Genomic DNA, 13,474 nt, shown 5'->3' on the forward strand with positions numbered 1-13,474 from the left:
ACTCGGGACCTATTCATGCACAAATGGAGAGATGTCAGAGTGGGGGGGGCTGCCAGTGCTGAGAGGTTGGGGGGAGTACGATGCCTTGCTCAAGAGCACCTGGCAGTGCCCAAGAGGTGAAGTGGCATCTTTCCAGCTACCAGTCCACACTCCATACTTTGGTCTGTATAGGGACTTGAACCAGCAACCCTCCGGTTCCCAACTTGCTGTATCAGGATGGAGTAGTGGTTCAAGAAAAGCCATCACGTAGCTGTCAACTCACTCTTTTTTTCTTCAAGATGTTTTTTTGGGGCTTTTCCACCTTTAATGGACAGGACAGCTAGGTGTGAGAGAGAGAAGGAAGACATGCAACAAATCAACACAGGTCAGACTCAAACCCTGGACCTCTGCGTCAAGACATAAAAAGTGCACCTGCTCTACCCACTGATCCAAACCGGCCACTGTCAACTCACTCTTTATGGGATTATTAACAAACAGTGATTTTGACAATTAAATACTGCATGTTTTAGTATTTTGACTCTTTAGTTGAGCACACTGGATTTGAAACAATACCCATGAGGTTAAAGTACTGTTTCCATTCATATTATTGGCATTATTAGATGTTCATGCTAGCCAATCATGGCCTCACCTGAGACAATATAGCAGATTGTTTCTGACATTTACATGTGGGTTTTAGCCCTACATGTCTGCATATAGAATGTCTGTGGGAATGTATGGATACTGTGCAAAAGCCAGTGTCCCCAAACAGCCTCTAAAGTGCCACATACACATGAGCTTGTTTGAAATGACTCTACTACTGCCCAGCTGTCTGGGAGACACTCATTGCTCACTTGTTTTTCAAACAAATGAAGTGAACTTTTCTTTTTAACGCAGATTAATGACTAGAGGTGTTTCTTTCAGAATAAGCCATTACCAAGTAACCAAGAAATTCAGTTCATCCAGCTAATGATGTGTGTAATAAACTTTTGATGACATACGTTTCCCCTTATGATCCAACCATAATAATTGCTTCCTCATGTGTTGATATTTTGGACATAAAAACTTGATTGCCACCCTACCATGTGATTAGGAACAAATACTTTATGTTAAGAAACACACAGACCACCATTTTAGTTTTACTATAGTTAAAGTAGATTAGATGATCGAGGTCATCAATGGGATCCCACTGGGTTTCATGTTGCTTGATGACGTCTGAATATATATTTGAGATATTTTGCTGATTTAAATCAAGCTCTGTGTCACGGCAGTGTGGGCAGTGTGTTTAGATGAACGGTGTTTGGCTTCCCTCCATGGCGCCAGTACAGGGAGCTTTCGGCAGCGGGGAGCAGCCAATGTCTGCTGAGATCCGCCGGATGACGTGAAGCCAGTCATGGCGCTGCGATGCGTTGTGAAGCAGTCATTCCCCCCCCCCCCCTCTCTCCCCTTTCTTGTCTTAGGCTGGCCTGACAAATAAGGCCTAAAAATGCATCTTTAAACACACTGCCCACAAAAAGATGAAACAGAGCTGGTATAACATTGGCAAAGTATCCCTTCAATTGGTTGAAGCCATTTGCTACAACAGAGACCCATCTGGGACATTAACTTATTCAAATAAATTGTTATATTTTCTGTAGCTATCAACACAAAATGATAACTACAGAAAAATGGATAATACCTTCTTTTGAACCACCACATCAGAGGCTAATGTCTGCATTAAAAAAATATAATTTAGGACTCTTGTTGAGCTCTTGTTAATGGAGGTTTTCTTTCTTTGGCAGATTTTGCTTGTATGGAGCCACTGGGCATGGAGTCGGGGGAGATTTTCTCAGAGCAGATCACCGCCTCCTCCCAGTATAACTCCAACTGGTCCCCTGAACGCTCGCGCCTCAACTACCAGGAGAACGGCTGGACGCCGTCTGACGACACCGTCAAGGAGTGGATTCAGGTCAGTAATGCTTGGTGACGTTAGAAGTCGAGGGATCACACTTTGGGGGAGGATTCTTGAATTTCTTGTGACTGAAATTACATCACACTGGTCTTCATTGTAGAGTCTGATCTCCAAATGTACTGTTGCTCATTCATGGAGAAACCGTGTTCCCTGAGTTTGAACTCGGATGTTCCGCTGAGATCTTGCTCACATCTGGTCTGAATATTGTTCACTCATTTGTACCACTTTTTCTCTGCACGTTATACGGACGCAAAAAGAACAGAAAATAAGACAGCATGCATTATTTATTACAGTTCGCCTCTCCAGCACAGTTGACATGTCTTGTCTTCATTGTGAAATCTGACGTAGCAGGATGAAATCACTGAATGTGGAAATAGAGCAGACCAGTGTTTCTAGCTAGAAAACACTTTCAGTGTTCAGTTGGCTAAGCTGTGCAGGTTTAAGAAGGAAGAAGAGCAGACATGTTGGCCTCTGTACACACATCAGGGACACGAACCGTTCTGTTTCAAGCTGCATTTAAAGGTCCTGAATTGTAAAAAGGGAAATTGCCATGTCTTTTTCATCAAGTACAAAGCAGGTCGAGGTGCTATACAAATACTCTGAAAGTATCAAAATGCTCAATCCACGAAGAAATGCACACAGCCAGGATTCAAAACTGTGCCGTGATGTCACAGCAACACATAAATGTAGAAAGTGACAGGTGCCAGAACGGAGCGTTTCAGACAGAGGGTGAATACAGGTATTTTCAGACATGCAGTATGAGAAAAATAAAGTGTTTTTTTTAACATTAAAGCACATAAACATGTTCTAGTGGAAAGCCAAAATACAAGTAGGAATCTGAAAATGAGCATGATATGGGACCTTTAAATCCAACACATTTCATTCTTTATATTTGAACTCTGGAGCTTTTACTAATTTGGTTAGGTAGAATACAATGCAATTTAAAGCTGCACTTAGACGCCCAACGTGCATTTCTATTATATTGTTAGGATCATTATTTATGAAAGAATGGACAAAATCATTAGTCTGGCTATCAGCAGACCAAACCAAGCTCAATAGATGTGAGATTGAGCATTGGTCTGGGGAGTTTGCTCTGTGTTTTCTCTTTTTACTTGCAAGTAGAGTCAGTTTTACTGCAGTTCAGTGCAAGTACAGAACAATGGCTGAAGAACAGGGTCTTTTTAAAGGAGTTGGGAGTCAAGTTAGTCATTTGGTTCATGCCGTCAGTAGCTTTCCTTCTTATCCCTGGTCAGGCCCGCCATCGCCTCCACATTAGGTGCTTTGCCCCCAGGGATACATCCTGTGCTCTTTGCATGGTCACTCAGCTTTCACCATTAACACATGAAAGACAGAAATACTAAAACAGCAGTTTGGATGCAAATGGTTTACCAAAGAAACTGAAGCAAAACCATTCTAATCATAATTGTTCTAACATATCTATCGTAAGGTTTATGACTATATAAATTGTGAAATGTCTAATAATTTGCTTTCAATATGCACATACAGCGCTTTGTCTTTTTTTCTTGTTAGATTGTAGCTTGAAACAATGCAGTTTGCTTTTCAAGCATTTAGTGAAAAAACATGTTTTTTTGTATGTGGTAGTTTAGTTCTGCAGTAAAAATGGAGATAAGGTGTATATTAAATACAACTGATTGCATGATATCTACAGCGTCAGAAGCTGAGATGGCAATTAGCCTGCTAAGCTATGCTAGTTATCGTTTAGCCAAACTAATTTAGCTTCATGATTAGAATTCGCTACTTCATCAGTTCGGCTGTGTTTTTTTAAGCTTAGTTAACAAGATGGATATTTTTCAGAGAGAGACAGAGAGAGCTACTGGTGAAAAAAAAAGTGTATTTAGCTTTAGCCTGTGGCTTTCCAGTTAGTTTCAGTGGCAGGGTGCAGTTACTGTGATTTGTTCGGGTGTTTATCATTTCTATAGCTTAATACATTTCATGCGATGTCAAAGGGAGCGTTGGGTCTTTACTCAGTTTGGAGCATCTAGATCCAAGTTCTGTGTGGCAGTTTTGTATGAGAATAAGCAGCAATGACTCAGCTTTTCAACTGAGTAAGGGGAAACAACAGAGAGCAAATATGGTCTTCACGATAAGCTGGATTCTTTGGCACACATGAACAAAGTCTAAGCCTCCTTTTTTCCAGTGTTGGGCTAAAATTAAAGGAATTGGGAACTGATTTGTTTGTATCCCTCTTAAAACATCAGCCCTGACAGGACGACAGCTCACCAAAACGTATGGTACTTTTAGAGTTCTGGCTCATTTATAATTGGACTTTGTAAACAGCGAGCACGTGCTTTTCTTAATATGGTTTTTGGACCAAAGAAGATCAACTCTAGGGGATCTCGCCCCTGTCAAATAAGGTGCGGCTGGAGTCCAAGACTGTCCCATTGTGCAGGACAGGAACTCATAGAGGAAGACTCACAATGCCCCTCGCTGTAAGAATGGGCCCTCACTTCCTTCCTGTGGGGGTTAAAACAGGAAGTAGACATGAGGACGGCCTCTGTGCCGGATTAGTAGTAGTGTTTCTCTATTGTCTGTCTGGGGACTTCTTTTAGCTACCGGGCCACAGCTGAGCCCTCAGCGAGGTAATGATATGAAGCGCTGTGTTTTCATAAAGTGTAAGAGGTTTATTATAGAGAGAGGTTCTCCGATACACTTAAAATATGTAGTGTTATTTTAGAAAAATGAATTTACCAATGATGCCTTCTTAATTTGTTTCAACTTAGAGGCACACATTGTTTCTTGAAACAAGGGATGTCCCATTTAAGGACACATTTTAAAAATTAAACAAGAAATTACGGATTTTTTTTATCATATGCACTATATGAGGCTTCTCTAACATAAGTACACATATCAAAGCCATCTTATTATTACACAGTATGGTCATATAGGCATAGATTTACATAGGCATCATTGTAATATTTCCCTAGGGAGAGCTAAAATATCCCTACAAACATTTCAATTATACTAATGTATAATAATGTATACTTTATTAATCTCGCAAGGGGAAATTACAATTTACACTCTGTTGTTATTACACACAATACACACAGGCCTGAACTACATAGACATGCTCAGTACCTATACATGCACTAATGGAGAGATGTCAGCGGGGGGGGGCTGCCCATGGAACAGTGCCTTGCTCAAGAGCACCTTGGCAATGCCCAGGAGGTGAACTGGCACTTCTCCAGCTACCAGTCCACCCCCATATATCGTTGACTCACAGAGTCCCGTATCTGAGTCCCAGAGAGCTGGAAGGCTGACAGGTCATTCAGAACCAAGACCTTAACAGTAACAGGCCCAGTAACATTAAACAAGGCGGACATTTTGGATGCAGTACTGTTCCAGAACTGACCAATGGGAGAGCACCCCCAGATCATGTGGAGATATGTGCTGTGTGCTTTTAAAGGGCAGAAAGGGCTGTTAATTATTTTACACAGACTGTATACTAAAGGAAGGGACAACACTCCTCGTTCAGGTCACCCGGTTTGCACCAGCAAATTCTCAGTCGCACGCTCTCTTTTCTAATGCCCAAGGCTTCGTGTGTGTGTGTGTGTGTGTGTGTGTGTGTGTGTGTGTGTGTGTGTGATCTTGTGAAAGTAAAGCCCTGTGGCCCGTCCCTCTTGAAGAAACAGCAGACCATCCTCCTGCCACAGTGATTTATAGCCCCAGAACCTGTACAGTTGCTTGTCCCCCCCCGACTCTGTGAGGCATTTGAGTTATGACTAGTGGTTTTTGTGAAGAGAATTTTCCATTTTATTTGATTAAGCGTGGTGCGTGGCCAACTCTGCACAGCGTGGTTTGCCTTACGGCTTTCCATTTATCTTACCTGAAAAGAAATTATGACTTTGTTAATTCTCACATGCACGCCCACTCTGATGCAAACACTTCTATTATTCATTTAAAGGCATTCATATTTTATGGATACTATTTCAGGTTACTATATATAATTCTTTTGGGGGGAGGTTACCCGGTTGCAGTCTCACATGGCGGCAGACAGTGAGCTCATTATTCAGCTTTCAGATATATCTGTAATCCCATTTTCCACTGTTGTGACTTATTTAACTGACTGATAAAAAAAAAAGAAAACTGTGTAACCGAAGAGTGCTATTGCTCTTCTTTACTCAGTTTTGTATTTGTATTATGTATCCGTTGCACCGTGATTGTTTTTGACATGCTCTATTGTATAATTCTATAACCATCTCTGCCATGTTGGCAGGTCTTCCACGAAATTCCCTCGAGATTTTAATCTCAACGGACTTCCCGGTTGATTAAAAAAAAACATTTTAAAGAATGACAGAGGAATTTACTGTAATGTTCAAGAAATGCTAAAATACCTCTTGCAAGGAAATCACCGAAGGAGAAACTTGTACGTAGTAAAATGAGCTTTGAATGGAACCTTTAAAGGTAATTATAAAAGTACAAATCAACATGTTTCCTCTTAAACATGCACAAAAAACGTCTGTCTCCAGAAAAGCTCTAAAGATCTGATCAGATATAACAACAGCACTTACACTGTAAAAAAATTACAGATACAAAAATAAACATTGAAAAACAGTCAAATGACTGCTGTCAATCAAAATCCGTAAAATGAATGTAAAACACCCTGATCAAATAAATGTCAATAACGATAAATTAACAGTTATTCATTCAAGGTTTAGCAGCAAAACACTTTCATTTTACAGATCTGTTTTGGCATAATACTTAAAATAACATCATTCAACAGACTTTTGTGCACAATTTAAAAAAAAACTAAAAACTACTGTAACATTTTTTTGCAATATTCCGTAAAATTGGGATTTTTGATGCCTCATTCGTACGAATTTGGCTCAAAAAAAGCCATCAGGTGCGTCTTTACAAGTTGAAGTGAACTGAGGTCTAACTGAACACCAGGATGGAAGCCCAGGAAAGGCTTCCTTCCCCTCCTGGCTTCAGGTATTTATAGACGCCCTGCCGTTTGTCTTCGGCACCAGGAAGAGCAGATGTGCATCTGGAGAACACATTTGGGTTTGTTGTCGTAGTTGGAGCGGGGGGGGGGGCTGAAAGACAAAAGATCCTCCAAAGAGCGTTAAAATGGTCCCGCTACCCAGAGCAGCCCTCTGGAGGATCGGCTCGTTGAACTTCCAAAGACGTACGTACATGTGGCCTATGTCTGAGTGTGGTTGGTGGCTGTGGTGAAAGACTTATTTCAAATTTATTTGTCAGGATAAACCACTTGAATGTACTACAATCTCGTTTTCGAAAGGGGTCCCAACATATATCCCAATCATGACATAACAGTGTCAGGTAGAAAAGAAAATAATAATTAAAAAAATAGAAGTAACAATAGAAATGCAATTGTCAATACGACAACGTACATACAACAGGGAGGTAAATAAAAAAACTAAAAAAGACAAAACATTACAACCACTACGTGGCCAAAATGGCCAATAAATAATAAATAAACGGTAGTGTGGGTCACTCACTAACTACAACTGGGTATGAATATTATATATAGATATAAACACTAGGTAAAGGGAATGACGGTATCATTGATAACAATGACAGTCCATCTTTATGTGAGAAGATGTGACATTCCTAAACATACCAAATATTGAAATCGATCTCAAATTCAACAGGTGAATGATTCCAATCTGCTAGAGCTTTAAACTAATAAGCTCTTTTGCCGAATGTTTTCTTAGCGCGAGCTTTAATTTGGGTTAAAAGATCCTAAGATGCTGTTGTCAAGTGTCCATGTGCTAATCATAAATCTAATTTCTTGTGCAATAAGTGAAACTAAAGAGACCAAAAGAGTGATGAAGTCAGCGTTATGTCATTCATCAAAGACAAATAAAGGCCCAAAACCAAGTGGATCTAATTAGTCTGATGTTCCTTCTGGAAAAAGACCTCGAGACTAAAAGAAAGTATTTCAGAAAATTCCTGCGGTTACTTTCATCAATGCCAAAGCGTCCTTTCACAACTGTAATGAGGTTAGATGGGCCCAATGGTTCTTAAAGCTACTCAGCAGATACATAACCATGTAAAGGTTACAACCAAAAACAATATTGTGTGATTTTCCAGCGAGTTGTGCCTCCTTAATACGCTGTTTTCATTTTTTCGGAGATAGGGTTATCTAATTAGTCTGTTGCATTTTTGGGGGGATAAAAGCCTCAAGGCTGCCCAAAGAAAGTATTTCGGAAATTTGAAAAATAATTCTAACATTGTCATTAATGTATAGGTGTCAGTTATTATATAAGGTACCCATGTCACTAAATATGATCCCTGATTCTAGGTCTGCTATTGTGCCCAGTGATGGCCCCTTAGTAAGTGTCATTTGGTTTGGTCAAGTTAGGGTTAGGGTTGGGGTTAGGGTTAGGGTCCATGTGTCATGGCTGTGTCATGACAGTGTCATGTGTCTTATGTAAATACCTTCAAGTAAAGTGTTACCAAAACTTTTTCCTTCCCCATGCAATCCCCTGCACCCCCAGACTGCAGCTCTTTCTTAAGTAAACACTGAAACGTCACATGAGAATTGAGTAATTGAGGCTCTTTCTTTTACTATCACTCTAAAGCAGTATCCTGTTTTGGCAGGAAATAGCAGCATTTCTTTGTTCAGTCTCATTTACCCATGCTTGAGTGAATTATGTCCCCCCTTTCCTGCATTTTGTTTCCTTCATTAAGAAGCTCGAAGTGTGACTCTTTTCTGTGGAATTAATGTAGGCACTGCCAAGTGTTGAGTAATTAGAAGATGGAAGAGCAATTAGCCGTCGTCATTTGATGGAGGAAGTCTGGAGAATGGAGCTCTGCCCGGGCCGCTCCAGGCCCGTGGATCACTGGAAGAGCTGAGGCTGTCCCTTTTTAAACTGAGGAAACATCAACAGCACTTTATTCAAACTGAATTATTGGCTGATTGTTTTTCTTCTTCTTTTCAGACCGATCGTGTTGAACATTCTCTGTACAGTTAATGTACAATTAGATACAGATATAGATAGCTTTACTTATCCCCGAAGGGTAATTCAGTTTCTACTATCCACCAAAACATGGCCTATAAAGACCCTTTTATACTGCCGATCATCAGTGACAGAAGGAGCTCAATAAAGGACAAAGAAGAACATGTTAGATCCAAAAGTATGCAATACGAAAAGTATTTTAAATAAGAACTGAATAAAGACGATAAAGTACGATAAATAGAGGCAACATGGAATAATTTTAAAAATCGATTAAGTGCAGAGTACATTGCACATTGTACATACAGTCCATACAAATTACAATCCATCAGTTTTAAACACAGAGCTACCACAGTTGTCTTGATTATTTGTGCTGGGAAACCCCAAATATATTCAGTTTACTGTTGCATAAAACATGAGATGTTCAATTTTTTAATCAGTGGAAATCCAAAACTTGGAGAGTATCACTGATTTATTGTTTTTACAGTTCCTCTTTTCAAATAACTGCAATCATAACATTGAAGAAAAACTGTGGACACAATGGGAAGGTAACCTAGTGGACACGTCTCTTTCTTTTTCTTTTTTTTTTAACAGTTTATGTGAGCATGTTCCCTCAATCGTTGTTGCACATCCTTCCTTATTGTTAAACAGTTATATTGTAAATATATTTATTTTGGTTATCTTGTCTTTAAAGCTTTAATGTGTGACGTTTTGATATTAATGAACGTCCTTTACATTCAAGCCATTGACAAATGAGTTGCTACGAAGCTAATTAAGACTATCTGCTCGGGCGCCTGGGTAGTGTAGCTGATAGAGCGCACGGCCATATATAAAGGGTTTACTCCTCAACGCATTGGCCGCACGATCGATTCCAACCAACGGCCCATTTCCTGCCTGTCTTTCCCTCTCTCGCTCCCTTTTTCATGTCTTCAGATCCCAGCGCAGAAACTTGAGTGAAGATAATGACCTCTTCTGAAGAGTCATGTTCTTGCGTGGAGGATGGGGGGGGTGCAGTGCACAGTCCCGGAAGGCTTGTATCATGTGGACGCGTTGACAGTTTTGTTGTTATTACTTAGAATTCCTCAGTGGGGAGACAGAAACTACGCACTATACCTTTAAGAGAAATGTCCATTTAAAGGTACAGCGTATAAAGGCCTACTGTAAATCTACAGAATTTTCAGTTTTTGGATAAATAGAAATGTTTAACGAGAAAAGCACTGGTCATTTTCTGCCAGGACATGTTTCTTACAGTGTAAGGTGTCATAAGATGATTCAAAGAAAGAAAGAAATATACAATTTAACAAAAAAAAAATAGAGATAAGATAGCAACACTCTTTGGTTGGACACGTCATGTCCACACGGAGGACCTGTGATGCATTGCTTCATTTTAATAAAGGGTCACAAGCTGAGATGACTGGAAGCCACTTTTCTAAACTCAACTTTTGATGCTAATGACCAACAGAAATGATCCGGTCCCATTTTTGTTACAACAAAACCTCCTAGACACCCTGACTTTGTTACACACAGTGTGTGTTGCGTTCACGTGACGCATCTCGTGGGAATGTAGGTCGGATGGCAGCTGGGAACGCCGGCGAGCGATCCCACAAAACAACGTTTCCCAGGGGTCTTGCTGTCAGTCACAGAGCCCACACAAACCCACGGGAAGCTATTTTCTTCTTCTTCTTCTCCTGAAAAAGAAGCAGTGGGAGAAGTTAAATAATGGCCTCAAGTCCCTTCCCATGTACAGTATCACATGGTAACGTCTCTATGGTTGTATAATTACACAGCATATATCACAGGCAGCCCACATACTGAAGCGCTGTGTATTTTTACATGCAACTGATAATTTCCAAACTCAACAAACAAGCAATTTTGTTTAGTTAAAGTGGAATGAAATGGTGCGTCACCTCATTAAATACACTGTTAGGGAAATAAATGGATTCCACTTCGTGCCTTAATGCAGTTTGGAGGAACTTAATGTGATAATGGAGCTCAATTCTGTCCTGCTGAAGTATTCTCAATTTAAGATGTAAGATTTGTGGACGGGTATGAATGGGAATCACTGATTTAAAAAAGGCAGCTGGAAGGCTTTCTGTTATCACTAGCGCTCTCTTTGATGATAACTATCATTTTAGTAATCTTTTACCAGTCCTGTTTCTGGACGCTTCTTTGCTGCAGTGAGATAAAAGTGCCTCGACCATCTGAACAAGACTTTCTTTATCTGTTATTTAGCCCTTGGATCATAATTTCGGAAGGAAATTGGGGAAACTATGGCCACGAGATGCGGTAATGACGCTGTCATTTCCCTTGGAGTAACCAATTTTAAACTATTTCTTTGAACTGCTGATGAAAAAAGTTTTTTTTTTGGAAACGTAAAACAAGTTACACCGTGTTACCCCTTTGTCCAATTGGATTTAAAGCCCAAACTAGATTAAAACACTGAAATGGACGTTTTATACGATAGAATCCTCTCTATTTTTAGGAAGTCTGGGAAATCATTTTAACTCAGTCACACATTAGACAACGTGTTTAGTCAGTCGAGGCATACAGTAAATTCCTTTCAGCCACCAGAAAGATGTTGGCCATTTAACATGTGACAGATAATCACCTTGTTTAGGCGGAAAACCGTCGGGATATGTAGAGTTTTTCAGAGTTAAAAATGTATTTGTGAGAGAAAAAAAAACGACAAATGGCAGGTGGAATTTGAATAAAGTCTCCAGCAGCATTTCATAAGAAGATATAGTCAAAGAAGTACTTAACATAATAATGTTAAAAGCTGTAGCCTACTTTAAGTAGCTTGCTATGAACTGTATGTTTGGCATTATGACATAATACCTTCAGGTCAAGCTAACGACTGTGAACAACTGAGTTTCCATATGTGGACATGGAAACCTTAACCTTTTTTTCTGGTTCATTTGTGTGTGTTTTGTGACTGTGAATTAATAATCTAATAATCTTTAGTGATTGCGGTTTTGTGCTAACATTAACTAGTTTCTGAGTATCCGAGAGGAGCTCGGAGTAGAGCCGCTGCTCCTTCACGTCGAAAGGAGCCGGTTGAGGTGGTTCAGGTATCTGGTAAGGATGCCTCCTGGGCGCCTCCTTAGGGAGGTGGTCCAGGCACGTCCAGATGGGAGGAGGCCTCGGGGAAGACCCAGGACTAGGTGGAGGGATTATATCTCCAACCTGGCCTGGGAACGCCTCGGGATCCCCCAGTCAGAGCTGGTTGATGTGGCTCGGGAAAGGGAAGTTTGGGGTCCCCTACTGGAGCTGCTGCCCCGTGACCCGATACCGGATAAGCAGATGAAGATGGATGGACGGATTAACTAGTTTCTTAGTGTAGCTGACTAAGAGTTTGTTGAGGTTTAACCCTGACATAATGACCCTACCCTCCTACATGTTGGGATATATGCTTGCTATTTGTTATCCTACAAAGTCACAAGTACTGACTGTTTGTCAGGACAGAGATCTAGGACGCAGTAAGATTAGCTTAGCCTAAAGACTGGACTGGAAGCAGGAATAAACTGTTCTGTGAAAAGCAAAACATTTGGGTTTCCTTCTTTTTGAAAATAAATTTTTACGTTTCTTTCGACATTGATATCTGCAGACTGGATTAATAAAGTTTTACAACAAACAGAAGAAGAAATGTTCATCTTCTTTCATTTGTTTGCTCTTTTAACTGCAAAGATAACCCCCACCAGTCTCTTACAATGTTAGTTTATATCAAGAACTTTGGACCCTTGGAACATTGGACCCTGGGAACATGGACCCTTGGAACATTGGACCCTGGGAACATGGACCCTTAGAACATTGGACCTTGGAACATTGGACCTTGAAACATTGGACCCTTGGAACAATAGACCTTGGAACATTGGACCTTGGAACATTGGACCTTGGAACATTGGACCTTGGAACATTGGACCCTTTGAACCTTGGAACATTGGACCCTTTGAACATTGGACCCTTGGAACATTGGACCTTGGGAAGATTGGACTCTGGGAAAATAGGACTCTTGGAACCTTGGACCTTTGGAACATAGGATTCTTGGAACATTAGACCCTGGGAACATAGGGATGACCCCATACCAAGTCGTCAAAATAGCCACTATTAAATTCAAGAATTAAGGGGAGGGGGGGTGTCCACAGTTACCTCTACACAACATGTGATTTTTGACTGAGCTAGGCTAGCAGTTCACCCCTGCTTGCAGTCTTTCTGCTAAGCTAGGCTAACCTAGACCTCTCTGCACTACTCTACTTTAAAATTCAGTAAAACTGGCTTATTTCGTTTTTTGAGCTGACTCTTATAATGTTCTGGAGTATCGGGTGAAACAGAGTACCATGCTGGGGACCCAAACCCACAATATTTCCATGGTTTTATAAAAGTCCAGCTGTTATATATTTAGTCCTTATTTACTCTTACAAAATATGATGTTGGTCCGACACAACCTCTTACACACACAAACACACACAAACACACACACACACATATACACACCACAGGTCACACAGTAGTCATTAGTGATGCTGGTGGACCATAAAATTGATCCTGAGTTGGCTCCCACTCACTCACTCATTCTCGCTTTCTCTCTCTCACACACACACACACACAC

The 13,474-nt window shown here is 40.5% G+C and overlaps 1 protein-coding gene across 1 annotated transcript in view; it reads left to right on the top strand.

Moving 5' to 3' along the window:
• LOC116699084 (neuropilin-1a) overlaps nucleotides 1-13,474 on the top strand; it is a 120,158-nt gene that overhangs the window by 67,328 nt on the left and 39,356 nt on the right. Inside the window, exon 6 of the mRNA XM_032531477.1 lies at nucleotides 1,758-1,924. Within this exon, the coding sequence (XP_032387368.1) occupies nucleotides 1,758-1,924 (167 nt within the window). The remainder of the gene's footprint in view (nucleotides 1-1,757; nucleotides 1,925-13,474) is intronic.

This window comes from Etheostoma spectabile, chromosome 12 (genome assembly GCF_008692095.1).
Source record: "Etheostoma spectabile isolate EspeVRDwgs_2016 chromosome 12, UIUC_Espe_1.0, whole genome shotgun sequence".
NCBI lineage: Eukaryota > Metazoa > Chordata > Actinopteri > Perciformes > Percidae > Etheostoma > Etheostoma spectabile.